Source organism: Manis pentadactyla, chromosome 10, assembly GCF_030020395.1.
Source record: "Manis pentadactyla isolate mManPen7 chromosome 10, mManPen7.hap1, whole genome shotgun sequence".
Taxonomy (NCBI): Eukaryota; Metazoa; Chordata; class Mammalia; order Pholidota; family Manidae; genus Manis; species Manis pentadactyla.
In genome coordinates, this window is record NC_080028.1 from 10,051,763 (window position 1) to 10,072,507 (window position 20,745).

General features: G+C 56.0%; 1 protein-coding gene and 1 long non-coding RNA gene across 5 annotated transcripts in view; one reads left to right on the forward strand and one right to left on the reverse strand.

Annotated features, from left to right (window-relative positions):
- The window catches only part of TRIOBP (TRIO and F-actin binding protein), a 50,161-nt gene that overhangs the window by 10,354 nt on the left and 19,062 nt on the right, over positions 1–20,745 (reverse strand). The window contains exons 8-15 of one of the 2 annotated variants that reach the window (XM_057486385.1): positions 18,012–18,089; positions 15,826–15,963; positions 6,860–6,917; positions 4,260–4,366; positions 4,071–4,160; positions 3,589–3,698; positions 1,577–2,102; positions 835–945 (exon numbers count right to left, since the gene is read on the reverse strand). In XM_057486385.1, the coding sequence (XP_057342368.1) occupies positions 835–945; positions 1,577–2,102; positions 3,589–3,698; positions 4,071–4,160; positions 4,260–4,366; positions 6,860–6,917; positions 15,826–15,963; positions 18,012–18,089 (1,218 nt within the window). Of the gene's footprint in view, positions 1–834; positions 946–1,576; positions 2,103–3,588; positions 3,699–4,070; positions 4,161–4,259; positions 4,367–6,859; positions 6,918–11,822; positions 12,004–15,825; positions 15,964–18,011; positions 18,090–20,745 lie in introns of those variants that run through there. The other variant, XM_036891535.2, reaches the window with a different exon arrangement.
- LOC118915571 (uncharacterized) lies at positions 12,079–20,738 on the forward strand. Of its 3 annotated transcripts, none has more exons than XR_008991905.1 (4): positions 12,079–12,551; positions 13,134–13,223; positions 16,957–17,830; positions 19,867–20,738. It is a non-coding gene; the product is annotated as an uncharacterized LOC118915571 (long non-coding RNA). The 3 variants fall into 3 exon arrangements; XR_005026122.2 differs by having other exon boundaries at positions 16,957–17,167; positions 17,696–20,738; XR_005026121.2 differs by having other exon boundaries at positions 16,957–20,738.

The following is a 20,745-nucleotide window of genomic DNA, read 5'->3' on the forward strand; positions in this document are numbered from 1 at the left end:
ATTGCCCATTTCAGCAGAGGAGCTGCTCACGACATTGAACAAGTAAAGTTTTCACAAAAGGCTTCTTGTCTTACTCATTAACATAAACCAAACTGTGAAATATTCACACTAGAACAACACTTGTTCACCAGTTAGCTGTGGATACAAGCATTCTGAAAAAACCAATGAAAAAAATCAATTTGCTATATATGGAATTCACAATAAAAAGTGTATTTTTTATTTGTACGTTGTACTAAACATTCCTTATATAAGTAGTATTTATAATGAACATATGTAAGTGTGTATGTATATACACACACATGTATTTTTCTGTCAAAAGTGTTTTCAGACACGGCCAAATATCCCCAGGGGAACAAAGCCAGTCCCAGTTGAGAACCTCCATCCTGGGCAGGCCGCGGGTCCCCTGGGGGCCAACGGAGGCTTCTGCGTCCCGCTGATCACCCTTGTGCAGGGCCTCGGCCTGGCAGGCAGGGGCAGGACTCCAAGGGGCCTCCCCACTTCCCCAGGGTGGTGTGGGGAAGGGGCTCAAGTACACAACGTCACACGGGGACTCACACATGGGCTCTGTAGTCAGCCGGGCCCGAACTCCAATCCTACCTGTGACATCTGCAGCTCAGTTGACCTTGGGCAAGTCACTTAACCTCTCATAGCTCAGTGGCCTTGTCTGTAAAATGGGCACAGTGATCATGCCTACCCGCTAGAGACATTAGATGATGCATGGCAAAAGCCTCACATGGGTTCCAGTATATGGGAAGAGCTCCCAGAATATTAGCTGTTTTCTGAAAACACAGCAGTGAGAAGCCTGCCCTCATCCCCTACAAAACAGCTCCTCACCTGTGAGATGTATCCTGGGGGAATGTGGCTGTCCTCCTGGGCCCTGGGTGCACCCTGAGGAGCCTCGCCTTGGAGACGCCATGCCTCCAGCTGGGCTCGAAGAGACTGGACCTGTAAGGGGAGGAGACAGGGTCAGTGGGGGCCTGGAAGTAGGAAGGGGGCTGGTGGAGGCAAAAAGCTTTGGCTGGAAAAGGGGAAGCAGCCCTGCTGTGGAGATACGGGCAAAGGGGACTTCCTAGCTGTTTCTTGGGTGGCTGGGCAATCCCGGAGAGCCATGTCCCAGAGAAGACCAGACAGGGTTGGGGTAGGACACCATGGTCACAGGTATTTACCACATTATTATGTATGTGGCAGGGAAAAGTCTTTGAGCCTCAGGTTCACATTGCAGTAAAAACAGTGAAGAGGTCTACCCCGTGGGACACGAGACTGCTGGGAGGATTGCATGAGCCAGTGTAGGTGGAGGGCCTAGGACAAGGCTTGATATGCACAGGATGCTCAGTAAGTGGTCTTTCCCTTCTCCATGATTGCTGAGGACAGAACTAAGCAAACAAAACAAAATAAAACCAACAACCCAAACCAAAACCCACCAAGGCCCAGGAAAGGAGATGCCAATTCATAAGTTAGCCCATCCAGGTGAGTTCCCCATCACTTTAGGTATGCAAGATAAATGCCAGAGCGTGACTGTAGGGACAGGCAGGGCGTTGGGGGTGCAGAGGTCCCAGAGGCCAGCAGTGACACCTACCTCCTTCTCCAGCGCCTCGTGGCTGTCACTTGGGGACCCCCGGTGTGCCTCGCGGCTTTGGTTGAGCAGGGCAGTGAGAGGTGCCCTCTTGTTCTCCCGCAGGGGCAGCTTCTCCAGCTCCCGCCACTTCTTCTCAATCTCCTCACTGAGCCGGCTCTGCTGGTCCTCGGTCAGGGGGGCACCCAAGCCCCGGCGTGGCCCCTCGCCAGCGGGTGTCTCCTTGGCCCTGCCGTCCGTGGCCTCGAACCACTTCCGTCGCTCCTCAGAGCGCTGGGCCAGGTCCCGCTCCAGCTCCTCCTGCTTGGCCGGGCGGTCAGGAGTGCGGGCTGGGGTGCGGGCCCGCTGCGGGGAGCCCTGCGTCAGCGGTGAGAGCTCCACGTAGTCCAGGGACTGCCGCTGCCCATCCACCTTCCGTGGGCCGCCCCGGCCAATGATCTCAGAGCCCACCCGAGGCTCCCCTGACTTCAGGGAGCCCCTCTGGGTGCCATAGCTGTGCAGCGTGTTCTCCTTATTGCAGTCCGAGAGCCTAGGGTGCCAGCAGAGCCGTATCAGGCAGGATCTTGCCCACAACAAGCACTTCTGGAGTGCCACCTGTGTGCCAGGGCCCGGAGACAGAGCCCAGGGAAAGAAGCAGCCCAGCCTAGAGGTTAGAACTAGAGCTTCATCACTAACAGACCCGGGGAACCATCCCAGCTCCACCACTTGGCAGCAGAGGGACCAGGATAAGCTGGCTTTCCTGAGCTTCAGTGACCTCAGCTGTCATATGGGAACACCAATGCCTGTCACAGGATGGATGTGAAGACTAGATGAGTGAATGTGTTACGGCAACCAGGGAGCCCTTTGCAAGTCACAACCAAAACTTTGTTATAGAAGAAAAGTATGGTGTGAGACAGGGTCTGGCTCACAGTGGAATAGAGGAGATGCCCACGGTGACTGCTGATGAGGCGAGCAGTGACCTCTGGGTTCACAGAGCACAAATTGTGGAGACTTTTAACAACTGTGGCAGTTCTCTTCTACCATCATAGCATGGCCACTCAGCCAAAAACTACACTTCCCAGCATCCCTCGCAGCTCTGCGCAGGCACATGACTACAGTCGGCCCAGTGGATGTGAGAGGTGGCACCCTTTAAAGGACTGAGCATGTTCTGGCTTGGCTCCTGGCTAGGGCTCTGAGAGCACCTAAGAAATTCCTTGAGCCAGAGGCAAAGGTGAGTCGAGGGCCCCCACCAGGTCTGACCACACACCTCTGGACTGTTCAGGAGAAATAAACCTCTCCCACATTTCAGCCAGTGTTTGGGGTTTCTTTGTTATAGCAGCCAAGCCTACATACTAAATCACAGTCAGCTGCTCGCATTTCAAAGTTTACAAAGGCCCTCCGTACATGTCCTCATGAAGCAGACGTGACACTAAGCATCACAGATGAGGACCTAAAACTCAAGAGAGAAAACCACTAGCCTGAGGCTGAGCAGCCCGGGTATGGCCATGTCCAGGGGAGTCACACTCTGCCCCCTTCGGCACCATGCTCCATTGTACAGCTGCTACTCCCAGCCCTGCCATGGGCATCTGGGATTTATACTCTGTGGGGGCTCCGCCTCCAGGTGACTCAGCCCTCCAGCCTCTCCACCCGCGGCAACCTCCAGAGGGAGTGCACCCCCCACCCAGGCCACCGAACCACCCCCTCTCCCTGACACAGGCTTAGACAGAGGCCCCATGACACAGAGACAGTGAGCCACCTGGCAAGGGCCTTTGACTCTGTGGCTACTTCTCTAAAGAGCCAAGGCCCCTCCCCACCCTTTCAGGACGCAGAGGAACATGAACGGATGGCAGTCAAACCTCAAATCCTCAGTGTATTTCTGGGTGACTACCAAAAATGTTCATTGCCCTCTCCCAGTCTTATTAACAAACTGAAGCCCAGAAGGTAAAGCCACAGGCCCTCAGAGGCGTTCCAGAGCCCCACTCAGAGATGCATAAGTAAGTGCCTCCCCCAACGCCCTGGTACAGCATGGAACGTACTTGGTGACATCTGGGGCAGATGTTGGACGCACAGTTTTCCTCAGAGCCTCGATCCAGTTCCGCCGGATGCCCGAGGTCATGGCCGACAAGGTGTAGACAGCATCCTTGGTCTGCAAGTCCACCCATAGGTAGGTTCCCACATGGCCAGCCCCACTGCTCCCTCCCCACTTCGGGGATCTGAAGGAACTCCTGGGAGGGTGGCCCTTCCCTCCCGGGAGCAGAGGTCCAAAGGTCTTGAGTCTGGAGGTGAGCAGAAGGTCCCCTCCACTAGCCTTAGAAGAGCCCCGCTGGCTCCAAATCTCCCTAACATTTGAACCACCCCGCCAATGATACCCAGGGTCTCCCCAGAGCTTCCGACTGGCTCTAAGGACAGGATCTCTGGGTAAATGAGTGATGGGAGCCAGTCTCTGATGACGCTCCACACCAACACCTCCTCTGGGGGACCCTCCGGTCATGCCACCCGCCACTGCATGCAGCCTCACGTGGATCTGGAAGCCATAGTTGCGCTGCACTGCATACTCGGTGACGTCGGTGCAGGACCGCAGGTCGATCTCACCATCCAGCTCATCTGCCTGCAGCAGGAGGGCCCGTGATGGTCCACATGGGCTGACCCCACCCAGACGCCCCCAGCCCCTGATGGCGGAGGGAGCCCTCCCACCTCACTGCCTTACCTCCTCAGCAGTGGAGTCCCTGTAGTACTTGAGACTTGAATCAGTCAGCACAAACCAATGCTTCTTCCACTGTGAAGGAGAGGGGGCCATGAGCCAGGGGAGGGGGTTGCAGGGTTGGTGGAATGTGTGTTCACCTTTCTGCAGGTGTCTGGGGCGCTGCCAGGCAAACCATTCTGCTCACAGTAGGGCCCTGGCACCCTATCCATCCTGTTGGGCAGGGAGTCGGGGGGTGCACAAGGGTGGGGCAGGAGGCAGCACAGAATCAGAAAATCTGGATGTGAAGCCTGGCCTCTCCGTTTCTTCTAGGGGCCTCAGGCACAGCATCTGTGAAGTGGGTCAGCCTCTCCTCAGAGACTACAACCTCCCTTTCCTTCTGGAAGCCCTTCTCTGGTTTCCTGATACTCCCATACCCTCCTGATCCCTTCCACCATGTTTGCCAAGGCTTCTACATGCAAGTCCCCACAGTGCAGCCCAGGAAAGGGTCATTACCAGTGTTCAGTTCATTTGCCTAGCAAGTCAGAGACCCGAATTCTGCAAGTCCTTTTCCATATGCCCCTCTGCATCACCGTGGTGGCCACAGGTCTCCCAGCAAGGAGGACTGGAAGGTGACGCAAGGAGATGTCAGCACTGGTTGTATTCTGTTTCTTTTTGGTGCTAGTTAGGTGTATGCTCACTTTGTGAGGGTGTCTAATCTGTACGTGTACAATTTGGGCAGCTTTCTGAGTTAGGCTGGCAGGACACATGGGAAAGGGGTGGGGCCACCAGAATAGCCTGATAGTGAATGTGCCAAGCTCAGCCCACCTCTGGGATTCTGGCCATTTACTGGAATGCCAGTCGAGGATTACCCACTGCCTGGGTCAGCACATGTCACCCAGTCCTCAGCTCTCCTAGGGTTCCCCACATCACCAAGCCCAAGCCACAGTGTTTGTTATTTCCAGGACTTAGTTTCCTTTCCTCATGAAGATGGTACATTTTCAAGGATGTGCCAGGATGACACTTTCTACTTCTTTCCACCCTGCCTCTCCTAAGAAACATGGCTTTAACATCCAAGAGACCTAATTACAACTATTTTATCCCTTGCAGACTGTCTTTAGCGAAGTGTCTTGACCTCTCTGAGCTGCATTCTTCCAACTTGTAAAGTAGGCTTGTAAGAAGTCCCTAGGCCTTCTTGTGAGGTGAGAAGCATCCCACTCTTCCTGTATGCCTCTCATGGCACTTGGCATAGGGTCAGGCCGTAGGCTGCTGGGGACTGTTCAAACGGTGGCCCAAGCTAGCTTGGGACCTCACCTGTTCCTCTGGAAAATGGGGCAGGCGTTCTATGCTGGAAGATCTCTTTAGCCCTTCCAGGCCTAGTCTATGACTGATACCTGAGATGGAAGCCCGCTGGAGTTCCAAGGGCCTCAGGCTTCCTGAATTCTGGGCCTAGAAGAGCCCAGTGCCGTTGTGGGCTTGTCTCCTGTCTGTGCAACAAGGGGTTGGGCTGGCTGAACTGCCAGGGCCGGTCTAAGTCGGACATTCCAAAACCCTGTGGAAGAGGATGAGTAACGGCCAGTTCTGGGCGGGGCAATTAATCTCTGCCCTCTGGAGACCCTGAGTGGGGAGGCCAGGAAGGCTCACTGGCAGGGTGCCAGGCCTTGTGTGAGCCTGGAGCCCAGCCACCAGACGACCAGAGAGCAGGCACAGGAACAGAAGGCTGTCGACTAGAGGGACTAAAACATGTGGGTAGGGAACACAATGAGATTCCCTTTGGCTCCAAGCCCACCCTGGCATGCGGGCTGCATGCAGACCCAAGCCACAGGCACATGCAGGACAGGGGCAGGGAGCCGTCTCCTCCCAGGCTGGGTGGGCAGGAAGCCAACTCCAGCTCACAGGCTCTAGCCTGGCAGCTGAAAGGGCAGAGCCAGTGAAAGGCCACCGGCCCTTCTGGTTCTAAGTATGAATACACTGGAGAAAGGGAAGGTTATTAGCTGAGGCCATATCAGGCACCGGGGCTGTGCAGGACCCTTTAGATGCTCAACCTCTCTGACTCTGTTATCCACCCTGGAGAGATCATCATTATCTATTATGTCCATTTCACAGACGTGGCCCGAGGCCAGAGGAAGCTGTGACTTGGCCAGTGGAGCGCCAGGTTGGCGAGACTTCAGAGCCCCACCCGCAACAGGAAGGCTGCTGCACTGCTGTCTTCTGGAATCTGCATGTGTCTCAGGCCAGATGACCTCTATGAGAACACTTCCACCCCAGACTCTTGGATACCCAATGAGGGTCATCAAGAGGTTGGAGGGCCAAGGGGTGCAGGGCATGAAGGGCCAGAAGGCCTCCATCCCTGGTGACTTTTACCTACTGTCGACTGTTCCAGGAGGCTGAGAGGCGACTAGCAGCCTCTGCCCACCAACCACAGCCCAAGGCCCTCTTTCCAACTGAACGAAAAATGCCCTGCCCTCAGGGTTGCCATTCTGGCCCCTACCCTGGACCCCTCCATCCAGAGGCCAGGGCTTCTGGAAGCCTGGGAAGCAGCTCCGCCTCCCGGGCTGCCCCAGGGACCAGACAGGGCACTGAAGCAGCACGGCCTCCCTCCTGCCCATCTCGCTGCAGCCCTCCTACCTCTCCGGGCTCGTCCAAGATCGACATCCATCCCTTCTTGAAGTTGAGCAGATCCGGCTACGGGGAAATGAGGAGGCAGATGAGTCAGGCCCAGCAGAGAACTGGGACTGGGTAAGAGGGGTTGCTGCACCCTTCCTGTCCCCAGGTATGTAGGACTGAGATCCTGGGAAGTCAGGAGAGAGAACTGAGGGCCCAGTTAACCCCCCAAATCCAAGCAGGTCCCCCCCAGCCACTGAGGCAGATGTGGCCCCTTTCCCTCAGATATTTCTCCAGCAATATGTGAGAGCCTAGCCGGTGTGCCAGGTGACTGGGACATCCACACAGATGACCAACCCCCTCCCACCAGCCTACTTCCTCACCCAAGAGTGGAAGAGAGGGGCCAGGAGAACTCTGCCTGTAAGAGACACCAGAGAGCTCAGAGAACAGCCCGGACCAGCAGGGTCAAGCATAACGTCCAGTTCCTCTCACTGACAAGGCCCAGGTGCTCACCAGGAAGATGCCTTAATGCTCCTGCCTATGCTCAGCTCACTGGCCCTCCTCTGGTCCAACTAGCCCTGCCCTTCCCTCATCTCCCGTGGCCCCTGCAAGATGGGGCCAGGCCCAGGCTGGACTCGGAGATCCTTTCGTCCCCCCAGACCTCTGGAAGGGCCAAAAAGAGGGCCCCTCAACCAGGGCAAGCCCTACCTTCCGGGTGCTACCCAAGGAGGCCCAGCCCTGGGCTCCACGGGCTCCCAGACGCAGCATGTTCCACAGGGGCCTGTGAGTGAGGTGCCCCCACCTGGGCCTAGATGAAGCAGCTTCTCATCCAGGCATTTTCTCTGGCCATGGCCAGTTAGTGGGCTCCAGCCACCAGACCCTCTCTGCCTGCTAGGGAGACCTCTCTCTCATCTAAGTCCCTGTCCCTCTGCACAGTCTCAGCTTCTGCCCACTGGCAGGGATGAGAGCAGGGCGGGCCAGGCTGGCGGGCAGAGAGGAGGAGGAGGCCACCTGTTGCCATGGCTCTGGGCCCACCTATCAGCACCTGCATCACAGCCTCACCAGGCTAAGGTGTCTGGTTGCGTGGAGGGAACCGGTGGCATGCTCAGTGGGATGGGCGGCAACAACAGCAGCTGGAAACTGGAGCCACCTGACCTGGCCACTCCACCCACCCACCCACCTTCCTCCCAGGTGCAGGAAGTGGCCCGAGAGGGGCTTGGGCCAGCAGCCTGGACGTCCAGAGCCGTCCACAGTCAAGGCTGTGGGACGAGGGCCCCTGGATCTCAGCAGGCTGGCAGCCCAACCACTGTGCTGCAGCTCCTCCCTGCATACCTAGTTTAAGGGACATAGGCTCTGCTCAGAGCTCGAAAACCCTGGGGCTGAGTTTGCACTATCTGCATTCTTCCCTGCCCTGTTCCCCACATGTAGCAGAGGCTGCCCAGGGTGGCCCCAAGCAAGGGCTGAAGACTGGCCGACATACTCAGGGCTATCAAGTCACCTGGACCAACCTGCATTCAGAATGGGACCTCCCGTGGCCCCAGGGAAACCTGCCGAATAAATATCACCCTCCTCTATCTCCCTGGCCTAAATTCCTGTCCTTCTGGGGCAATCCCCAGCCCCCAGAAGCCAGGTTCTCTGGGATGGCCATGGACTAGCACCGCTATGCTGATCCAAAGGAAAGCCCCTGGGAAGGACAAAAATGCCCTGCCTACAGGCAGATGACCCAGCCAATCAGACTGGGCCAGGCCTAGGAGAACAGCCATGGCTTCCAGAGGCTGAGCAAGAGCTCTCCAGCCAGAATGATAGGCTGGGACCCCAAGGGCTGCTGGGGAAGTAGGGTCATTGTGACCTTCCTAAGCCACATCCCCAGACTGAGCCCCAGCTGCCTAATGTGACAAATTATTGGCGGGATCGGGTGGGGGAATCCCATCCTCCCCCAGACTTTGCAAGAAGCCTGAATGTGCCATATGGAGAAGCCCAGACCCTCTCTGGAAGCCCGGACAAACACCATACGCTGCATGCCATGTCAGGTACCACTCGGCACAGTGACCTTGGGGAGAGGAGCCTGCCAATGTGAGTTTTTAAACCCACTGGCAGGTTGCCTGGGAACCTCCCATCAGGGTCAAAGGGTCTGGTAAGTTCTCTCTCACTCTGCACCTCTCGCTGGGCTCCTCAGGCCCCGCCACCCTTCCCCCACCTGCAGAATGCTCACTTTCTCCTCTTCTCTCAGAGCCTGCCCTCCCACCCGGAGGGACCATGGCCACAGCCTCCTCCGAGCACACTCTGGCACGGGGCTCCACTCAAAAAGGCCTGGTCATTAGTCTACATCCCCTCCAAGAGGCTTTAAGACAAGGCCCAACTGCCTTGGGATGGCACAAGAGCCTCAGTTCCAGCCTGGCCTCCCCCTTGCTTAGGGGCCCCGTTTTTTATTACCATATATCCTCTCTGATCCTCAACACATCAGGATTCCAAGCCCACCACACATGCCTATGTCCTCAGCCTGTGTACCAGGCTTCTTCCTCAGTGCTGACCAGGCAAACCCCTGGTCATACCTTAAGACCCAGAGTAACTGCCATTTCTGAGGCCCCTTTCCCAGCACATACCACACAGCATGCCAGGTGCCCTCGCATGGCCTCTCTTCCATCTGTGATGATCTTGAAGACATTTACTTAGACCTCACAGGCTAGACTAGAAGCAACTCACCATCAGGACAACTGCGGTTCACCCTCCAGGACCCAGGGGCTCACGGAATGTTTGTAGAAATTTCTTTTTTTTAAGCACCAGAGACTGTTCTAGGCCAGGAAATCAGCTGTGAATGAGACATATAGCCCCTGCCCTGGTGGAACTCAGGAGAGTGACAGACAATAAACAAGTGAATAGGTATATAATCTGATGCCAGGCAGTGGCGGGCAAATGAAGCTCCAGGGTCAAGGCTGCACCAGGCTATGGCAAAAGGAGATCCTGACTCCAGGCCCGTTTCCTAAAGCCTCTAAGCATTTACCCACTCACAGCACCTTTGTCATCTGCTCGTACAGACCCCTGAGCTCAGGGAGATGGGGCCAGGAGAGAGAACAGATCTAAAGATATGGGAGGGCCACAAGCCAGAGCAGGTTCAGGTCTGAAGGCGGCCAGGATAAATACAGGAAACATTGTCCATGGTGATCCTGAGCATTCTCTCTGCTCCAAGACCTTCCATGGCTCCCCAGTGCCCCTGACCAAAGCCCAAGTTGCTTTTCTTTGCCTTTGAGCTCCTCCTTCCCAGATCCCTTTTATATGTTCTTGTCATTCCTCAAACATGACTACCAGTCTTTGTCCACACTGCTCCCTACCCCTAGCCCATCTCCACCTGACAAAGTCCTATAATCAGAGACTGCATTTCCCCTGGGAAGCCCCCTCCCACCGAGAGGGGTGTGCTGTCCCTCGTCCCAGTGCCTCACACACTGCTTCTACAGCCTTACCCTTGCTCAGCCATGTGCTTCCCCAGGAGGCAACTGTGTACATTTCTTATCTTGCCCCAGAGAGATAACCAGGACAGACCTGGATACAAGTTCTGGCTCAGCCAGGGCCCAGCTGTGCGACCTGGAGCACGTTACTCCACCTCTCTACACCGCAGTATTCTCATCTGGGATGGGGAGTTACCATCAGCCTTCAAGATCAACTGATGACATGAAAGCAGTCAGTTCAGGGCCTGGCAGGCACCCAGTGGGCAATGTAACCCCCTCCCCCAGTGTAAGAACCCAGAGCGGGGTGGCCAGGACACTGACTCAGCTCCTCCCCCTACGTTCCTCTCTGCTCCCTGACGGGGAAGGGGAGGCTGCTGACAACAGGAAGGGCCAGCAGGGAGGTGGCAGGATGTGCGGAGGCCGAGGAAGTCCAGGCGGTAGCCAGGTCATCACCCTCAGAGGGGCAGGGACCCTTTGAGCCAACCCCCCCCACAACCCAGCTCATTCCTAGTCAGGGTCTCCTGTCACCTGAGGAAAGGGGACGCTGGCAGACATCTACACACTCCACTCAGCCCTATCCCCTCGCCCCTTAGGCTGCCAAAGCCTCCCTAAGGCACTAGCCAGAAACCAAAAGCAGCCTTGCCCCTCCCTTCCAGAACTTCATGGTCAAGGGGCCAAGACTGAGCCGGAACCCAGCCACTCCTTCCCTTACACTCAGGGTCACCTGGGCAACTCACCAACAGCACCTCCCCATGCCTCAGTTTATCAGACTGTGAAGTGGGGAAAAAAGCGAGGAGGGCCACTATGATAATTACGGCACAGGTACGGGCAAAACCTGGGTTGGGTTCATCCACCAGAGAAAAATATATCCATGCCATCGTGTTCCCCACCCTCACTCGCGGGCTTGCTCCACCCAAGGCTCCAGCGCTGCGAAGCGGCGGGCCTAGAACATTATATCCTGCCGCTTCAGAAATCTCGGGATAGGAGAGGGTAACCCCTCTCACCCACCCAAACTCCGGCCAGCGCCCACACTGTGGGTAGCCTTCCCAGCACAGAGGCGCGCGATCCATCCGAGCCAGAGAGTGCCTCTCTCCAGCCCAGGGCGAAACCCCAGACCAGACCGGGCCCGTCTCCACTCCTCCCCGGGTCCGGAGCCCTAGAAGCCCCCCTACGGGTATGGCAGTTTGGGGAAATCAGGTCAGCTCTTCACCAAGGAGGCCGGAGGGCAGGTAGGAAAGGGCCATCCCGAAGCTGTCCGTGACGGCCCCGCGAGTGAAGAGGGGTGGGGGTGGGGACGGGACGGGCCCGGGAATTCCCATTCCCTCGAGGTCGCCGGGGCTCCAGGTCCAGAAAGGCAGGGAGGAGGCTGAGGGCAGGTGAAGCAGGACGGCTGGCCAGTGCCGCCGGGGTTGCCCCGTCTCCCGGCCGAGACCGCCTCTCGCCTCCTGGAAGTGAGGAGGGGGTAGCCCAGGCTCTGGCTTGGGCCGTCGCTCCCATCCCGGTCCGCGGGCAGAGGGGCTGGCCCCGGAGGGGGGACACTCACCGTCATGGCGGCGCCCGGGGGAGGCGGGAGCAGCGGGCAGGAGGGTGGAAAGGGCTCTCGGGCCCGGCTCCGCGGCGCGGGAACCCCGCCGCCGCCGCCGCCGCCCCTCTCGGCCGCCCGCAGCCGTTCCTCCGGCCCTTCCCTTTCCCGGCGCTACCCCGGCCCCTTCCATCCGCCCATAAAACTTTTTTTTTTTTTCAAACTTCCTGGGAGGACCCGGGCGGGCCAATGGGCGGCGGGGAATCAGGGACAAACAGCGGCGGGGGCTGCGGACGGTCCAATGGGAGCGCGAGCCGGGCCGGGGGCGGGGCCTGCGGCGACGGGACGGGAGCTCTGGGGCGGTCGGGCGCGGCGGATGGGGGCGGGGGGAGGAGAGGGCCGGGCTCCGGCCGCCGGCCGCAGGGAGGAAGGAAGGACCTAGGGCGCAGGTGACTCGGTCGGGCCGCCGCGCGGGAGTGCGAGGTAGGGGCAGCCGGGTGCGGCACCCTCGTCGCCCAGCTCCGCCTGCCTGCCCTGGACACTAGCCTTCGGACGGAGCAGTGGGCACGCTAGGGCGCGGCGCCTCGGCTGGATGGAGACATGGGCGAAGCACCCAGTACTAACAATTCAATTAGTTCCACCTTCAGAGGCCCCGCTTGTTACCTGTGTAACTGACTTTCGTTCTCAGCACGGACCTGACAAGGAGGTGCCCTTGTCTCCATTTTACTGAGGAAACGGAGGCTCAGAGAGGTGAGCTGACTTGCCCAAGGTCACACAGTAGGAAGAAACGGAGTCCTAGTATGTAATCAGTCTAAACACAAAGTCCGTTCTGGATGGTAGGGCATTCGCCAAATGCCCCCTCCACATAAGCAGGTCTCCGGCTTAAGAAACTCATTTTGGATTCTTTGGCTTGGGCGCATACCCGTTTCTCACTTTCCCAGAGCACTTGGCAGTTTGTAAGAAGCCTTTTGCCAGTAGGAGCTCATCTGAGCCCTGCAGCAGAGAAGGGACATTGGTGGGATTTGTTGTTAAGTGCCTGTGGCAGCTTGTGTGGCATTGTGATTCAAACTGTGTGTTACCTTAAGCAAGGTACTTAACCTCTCTGTGCCGAACCTTCACTCTCTTTAAAATGGGATAATGCTATTATCTCATGAGATTGCTGTAAGGGGTAAGTGTTAAGTAAAGCACCTAGAACAACCCCTTCATCCCTAGTTAGCTACCCTTAGCTTGGGGAGCAGAGGAGCTTGGAATATTGCCATTTCAGTTATTCTGCATAGTTTGGGGTTCAAAAATTATTGCTGTCATAGTTATATTACTATGCCCATTTCACAGATAAACAAATGGAAGCCCAGGGAGCTGGAATTCTTTCCCAGCATTTCCCACTGGAGAGTAAAGCCTCCACCCTGAGGAATGAAGCCAAGGGTAAGCCCATCTTCCTCCAGACACTAGCCTTCTGGCAGCCCTGTGCTGTTTTCCCATCTGCCCATGCACCTCACTCAGGATTCAGTCTTTAGGAGAGTATGTGATCCAACAGAAGACCTCACCTACCACCAATGCCCTGACCCAGTGGCCTGGCACCTGACAGCACCAGTCTCCTTGCCAGTTTCCTGGCCTCTGGGACTTCCCTTCTAGTACCCTCAACCCACTCGGTGATCAGATCACTGCCCTGCGCAGTTCTTCAGTGCCTCCCCAGTGCTAACAGATCAGCTCTCCACTGATGTCCCAGGCAGTCAGCATCCACCATAGTCTGGCCCCTGCTTTCTGTCCTCTGCCATCACACACACACCTTTTACATGCTGGGGATACACAACACTGGCCTACTGGGAATTCCCAGAGTAAGCCAGGTCCTTTGTACCCTACATGGGACTGCACATGTTGTTCTCTGCTGTGCCTGGAACGCTTCCCTTCCTGTCCTCTGTGCCCCAACACACACACATTTTCTCTCTCCCTCCCCTCCCTCCAAATGTTTGTCTGGAAAATTCCTCCTCACCCTTCAAGTCTTATCCAAGGAAGCCAAAGCACACCCAGCACAGAGTTAGAATCTCCTTACCCAGTGCTCCCTGCATCTGTACATTTCCCACTAAAGTGATGACCACACTGTGTTCTAAACAGTTACAGGTCAGGGTCTTCACAAACCATGAGCTCCCTGTGGGCAGGGATGCAGTGCAGTGTTTGTGTCTGTATCTCAGTGGCCAGCCAGGGTCTCAGCCCACAGGAAACACTGGTCATGTGAATGAATGCACAAATGAAGGAATTACTCCCTCACCACAACTGGCCCTGCTAGGACAGAGATGGTATAGGCTCAGGGACCCCAGAGTGAATTATTAAACAGAGCCACCAAATGTTGGGGTTATCGAGTCTCAGACCATTACTCTGATGAGGATAACAAAGTGAGGCTCAGAGAAGGGAAACAAGAGCCCAAAGCCACACAAGTTAGGGATAGAAACAGAAGTCAAGCCCAGGCTTCCTGGCTCTTGACCTTGGACTAATTTCACTCTCCAGCCCTAGAGATGTTTGAAGCTGCTCTAAGTAACTGTCTGGGAGGCTCTGCTGGAAGTTCCATCCCTCAGCTCCTGATTTTCTTCATTCCCAGATGGGAGAATGGCTGCAAACTCACCCAGCCTCAGTTGCCACATCTGTCTAATAGGGAAAAATCTATGGAGACTCGGGGCTGCAAGGTGAGCTCAGGGAGATCAAGATGCACAGAGGTGGAGGGGTTCTGAGGTCAGCCAGAGCAGGGATTGAATCTCAGCTCTGCCCCCTAAGTGATCTAGAACAAGTGATTTTTCTTCCCTGAGCTTCATTTCCTTATCTGTAAAATGGACAATATGAACCCAACCTGGTCTGCCTGTTGGTGAGGATTAAATGCAATCAGGCAGGCCATGCACTAAACATGGAGCTGAGCACATAGTAGGTCCACAAGAAATGCTGGTTATCATCATGTCATCATTATCCAAGAACCCTTGCCCTCATTCTCTCCCCCTTTCTCTGCCAGGGACTTACCTGCCCCCTCCTGCCAGAACTGCTGCATGTTGGTGACCTTTAGTCTGATAAAGTAATTCCTGCCCATGGCTTGAAGATACCACGCTGCCCAGATACCATGTTCGTCTGATCACCCTTGTGCCTTAACACCCCAGGAGCAGTGGAGAGGAAATGATGAAGTGGATGGGACAGTTAGTGCTTGGATGGCCCCTCCCCATCCCCACCAATCACACCTCTGCATCCTGATCTCCAAGCCCTCCCTGCAGCCCCGAGAGTTCCCACAGATTTTTCCCCATTAGACAAATGTGGTTAATGGCTGCAGCTGTTCTGTCATCTAGGAATGAGGAAAATCAGCAGAGGCTGGCTGCTCTAAACCCTAGCTGTGCGATCTCCAGCAAGTCACCTCACCTCCCTGAGCCTCAGTCCCTTGGCATCTGTAAAATAAGCATACTGTCCCTAATGTGCCCAGCCCAGTGCTGGACCCATAGCCAACGAGAGCACAAGAGTCAGCCTGTTACCCAGAGAAGAGAGCCCGTGAGCCAGCCAGGCGCCCCTAGAGATGGCCAACTCCTTCTCCCCCGCCATGAAGGGGCAGGAGAGCGAGTCACACAGCTGCCTCCCCTCCCTGCCCTGGAGGAAGCCCTGAACAAGAGGCCTGAGTGTTTACAGCCCTCTCCAGGCAGGGGATGAGTTACGTAATGCCAGATGTTTGTGAAAGTGGCTCAGACCCAGGTCTGAGACACACTTTGCAATCCCAGAGCCCCTCGCAGGCCCTCCCTTTGGCTCCCCGTGGCCCGGTGCTGAGGGGAGCTTTTAGCTGTGCAGAGTATTCAGTCACCACACGCCCTGAACGCTGAAAAGAGCCCCGGCCAGCCTGGAGTGATCGCACAAACCACGGGGCACTTCAGGCTCTGCTTCCATCTCTCCTTTCCTGTGGGGGCCCAAGCCCTGTCCCTTGACCCCCACTCTCTCTTCTTTGACTAAAACCAGCCTCCTCCTTCCCCTCGCCCTTGTCCCCCCGACCCTGCTGGAGCCAGCCTACCCTTTGCCACCTGAGGACCCCCAGGGACAGCAGGAACGGATTGAACAGCGTGGGCCGGTCCCCGGGCATCCGCCATGAGGTCACCAGTCGGCCCTTGAGTGGGCTCCCAGCCTTGCCTGCTGCTGGCCTCTTGTCTACCTGTCAAACAGGGTCCAGTGTTGGCCCCAACTCCCTTTGGTGGGGTGGCAGTTCCCTGCCCATTCTGCCACGACCCCCTCAAATGCCCAGGGGTCTTTTCTCCCATCTTTCTCCCCTCCCAGAGCTGCTGAGAAAAGAGTCTGTTCACTTGTTCACTCTACATGGTGTTTGATTGACAGGGCTCCCGGGGCTTAGTACCCTCAGGGACGTGTACTTCATGGCCCTAAAATCACACTGCCGGTGTCCAGCAGGAGGTGGGTGGAGACCAACAGATGTGTGCCCAGCCCACATAGGGCTTTGAGACTGTTTGCATTAGGTTCCAGTGTTAACTAATTAGAGGTTTATCATAGAACTATGTATCTGCAGTTTCTTTTGAAATATCTAAAGATGTAGACATTTGGCCTGTCTTCCCCATGACAACAACCCTCTGGAGCTAAGAGGTCACACAAGTGCCCCCAAGCCCAGTCCCCCATCTACTTTCCCCACCTTTCTGAAGGGAATGAGTCACAGATTTCTACAGCCACCCCCAGTAAGGCCCCCAGGTGTGTCCCCACGGGAGTCATTCTTGTTGGGCAAATGGGCCCCAGCAAAGCAGAGACATTTACCCAGAGTCACACAGCAGGTTGCTGGCAGAGTTAGGACAGAGCCCAGGTGTCCCAACTCTCTGGAATCAAGAGATTCTCTGGAGGTTGAACATGAAGCATCAAAGCACAGGTCCAGGAGGTGCCCCCACCCTGCCACCACGTTCCCTATCACAGCCACTAGACCATGCTGGCACTCCAGAGTCACTTCTGGCCCACACCCAGGCATGCAGAAGGTGCTCAATAAGTGTATGTGAATGAATGAATGAATGAATGAATGAGACAGTTATCAATTCTGTCTAGTCCAGGGTGCCCAGAGGTGGACTGAGAGGTCCGTGTTGCTGGGACAGGCCCATTTTTCAGAGACTGGGGGGTGGGCACCCCTGTGTTGTTATTTCCTCTGTGTCCACAGAACTCTGGCTCCAGGAAGCATGAAGAAATAACCCAGAAAGAGGAAGAACAGAGCTTCCAGAGGCCCTGAGAGACCTGGCTCTCCCATCCCATTTTACAGATGGGAAGACTGGCCCACCAGGCAGTTAGAAACCCTGCTGCATCTGTGCAAGGCCATGCAGGGAACTGGGGCAGAGCCGGAAGCAGCTCTGGGGGCCCAGAGAAACCATCAAGTGGGTCCCGAGCCCAGCCATCGACTGTGTGACCTGGGGTGACTCTCCTGCCACTTGCTTCCTTGTCTGCACAGTGGGGGCTGGGCAGAATCCCCCCAGCTCAGACTAGTGACGGGGCCAGACTCAGGGGCTCCACAGTGCCAGACAGACTCCCCGGTCACAGCTGCTTCTCAGGAGGCAGCATGGGACAGGGGACAGCAGGACGCCCCAGGAGGAGGGCAGCACAGCCCCACGCGGCAAGTGTCCTCGCTGCTCCTGCTGCCCTGGCTCTCTGCTCTGACCTCACCTCTCCGGAGGCTGAGGGCGATGAGAACAGTCTGTGTGGCAGGCCGAAGGGAGGGCCAGGCCAGAGCGACGCGCGCCAGCTGCGACAGGGCCTCGCAGCCCCCTCAGGGCTCCCGCCCTCTGCACACATCTCTCCGGCCCGGGGCTCTGGAGGCCCTCTGGGACCAGCTGACTGTAAGCACCTCCTGGCCCTCCTCAACACTTCTCTGGCTCAGCTCCTGAAAGCTGTACCCTTCCTCCTAGCCTGGCCAGCCTTCCAGAACCAGGACTTTGCCTTTAGAGACCATTGGGACCAAACTGCCAGAAGGGCAGCGACCTTTGCGTGATGTCCTGGCTTCTGACCCCAGCATCATCTACCTACCCATGTCCCCAAGCCAGGTGTTCTGCTGCCCATTCCCTCCACAGCCCTTCTGTGGCCCTCTATGCAGGCAGATGAGCCCACGGCGGAGCTGACCTTGGTCTGGATGCCCCCAGAGCTCACCTGAGGACCTCAGCCCACCTCCAGCCAGACTGTCCTTCTCTTCCCCCCCCCATACACCCACACCCATGACCCAACTACCGAGTCTGCCTGCTTCTGGTCGGTCAGTGGGTCTTGGCCTCTGCTTGGTTCCAACTCCTCAGGCTCCTCTGATTGGAACTGGAGATAAGAAAGAACAGAGCTTAGCCCAGGCTGTTCCCTAGTTTCCATCCATCTGTCCACCTTCTGTCTAACCATTCATCATCCATCCAACATCAATAGATCCATGTGCCCAACCTCCATCCTGCATCCACCCTACCCATTCATCTATCTAAGATCAGTATCCCGTTTATACATCCACTGTCTATTTATTCATCTATCTATCCATCCTATATCCATGTATCCTCTCTCAATCCATTCAACGTCCTTTCTTCCATCTACCCGTCCTTCTAACATTCATTCATCATCCATCATCCATAGTCCACATTTACCCACCTATGCAATGTCCATCCGTCCATATTCCACCCAACATTTATCTATCCGCTCATCACCCCATCCATCATCTAAGCAACATCCATCTAGCCAACACCCATCATCTGTTCCATTCATCACCTGTCTATCCATCTATCCACCCATATGTCACCCATCCAACATCTATTTATCATTTGTCCAACACATATCTATCCATCACCCACTCACACATCTGTCGTCTATCATTCATCCATCATCTACCCACTAACCCACCCATCCTCCATTTCCTGCATGCACTCATGTATGCATGTATTCACTGATCAACAATCCACTGAGCTCAGGCCTTGGACCAGGGGCCAGAGGTACAGGGAAAGTAGGCCCAGCTCCTGCCCTCATGGAGCCCATGTTTCTTATGGAGAAATGACAAGTGAACAAGTTCAGATGAAGGGTAGTAGAACCACCAAGCCCCAAAGGGAAGCATTACCAACCTGGGGTTGAGGTGAGTATTCGGGGAAGGCGTCTCAGAACAGGGCACCTGATCTAAGACTTGAACAATGAACAGGCATCTGGTGAGTGAAGAAGGAAGGGAAGAGCATCCTAGGCAATGGGAACGGTATGCACAAAGGCAGGAAGATGTGCTCGTGGAGCTCTTCAACCAGCTGAGTACAATTAGAGGGCGAATCTGGTGGAAGGAAGGCCAAAAGGCCTTGAAGCCATGCCAAGGATTTTCACGGGGCGTGACCAGCAGGACCTGGTGAGTGCCTTTGTTGTGTCATCTGGGAAATGCCCTTAAGGTGCTCCTGTCTCCTCCCCAGTCACCATCTCCTAACCTCCCAGGGACCCCAAGCCTCACCATGGAGTGACTCTAGTCGAAGAATCTCTCCACCCTCCCTCTTCCCTTTTGGCCAGGCCAGCCACATGCCAGCCGCCATGGGGACACAGCATCTAGCCCTCCCTGAGCTGCCTGTGGCCCGCCTGCCTCCCCAGCAAGCCTGACAGCAACGTGTCATGGAGGGGGGCCCATATTCCCAAATCTGCCCTTGGTCCTAAGGGCAGGACCAGACTGGCTTATCCCTGTATCTCTGGTTCTATGCACTGAGTTGAGTAGAGGGAAATTAATAAACGCCTCAGGGAAATCCAGGGGAAAGGCCCCCTGGTTCTGCCACAGGCTCAGAGGCTTCACAATGTGGTAGTTGAAAGCTTGGGCTTTGGAGTTGACACTTCCATCTCATTTCTCATGACCATATATGTGTGATGCCCGGCAAATGCCTGAGTCTGAGCCTGCTTATCTAGCTGAGACCTGAATAGCAAAGCGTGTAAAACACTATACCCACGGCCTGACACTGTGAAGCCTCTCCGTCCCCTATGGGGCAGGCGGCATGATATTGCATATCAAGGAGATGAGCAGGGTTAGGATGAATGAGCAGAAGCCTCTGTGTCACCCCAGTGGCTCCTGTCAGGGAAGCACTTGGTCCCCACTTTATAGGAGAAGACCAGGACCAAGAGAGGCTCATGCCCAAAAGCACGTGCTGTGTTCCTGGTGAGCTGGGACCAGGCTGCACGACTCTGACCTCCAGGACCCTCACCATTCACCACCCTCACGATTCCCTCTCTGGCAGCACCTGCGTACCACTGACTCTGCTCCCCCGCCTCTGAGCCAAGGAGGCAGGGAAGGGATTTGGTGAGCCCCTGCTACGTGCCAGTCACTGCGCCTACTTTGCTCATGGGCCCTCATTCAAGCAGCCTGTCTCGGCAGCCAACTGAACCTGATAAGCATTCGTGCAACCTCTTCTCTACGCCTGAGAAGAGGCGGAGGGGCCGGAGAAGGGTAACTGAGGCTGTTGTGGACTTGGGGAAACTTGGAATACAGCAGTGGGAGGGGACATGACCACACTGGCTGCAATCCCAGCCAGGGTCAGGTAGGAGCCACCAGAGCCAACACAGACCAGGTGTTGTGGGGCCAGGAGGAGAGAAGGCCCTGCCCAGAGCAGCCTGCTTGAGGCCTCAGGGCGATCTGCACTGAGCGGACCTGGAGTCCACCTCTGCCCCTGCCCTTCGTAGCTGCACGATCTTGAGTAAGTGGCTTAACCTCTCTGTGTCTTAGTTTCTTTATGTGTAAATAAACAGTGCTTTTCTTATCAGGTTGCTATGGAAATTAAGTGAGGAAAGTATCCATTAAACATACAGACCAGGGATTAACACATAGTAAATGTTCAAAAAAGTGTTGGTCATTATCACCGTTGTCCCGTTTGGTGGTTGGGAAAGGTCCTCAGGAGGGAGGATTGGGCTGAGCCTTAAAGGGTGTACAGCATCTGGGGGGAAGCCTTTCTCAGGATGCTTGTCTGCAGTGGCGCTGGCTTTCAGG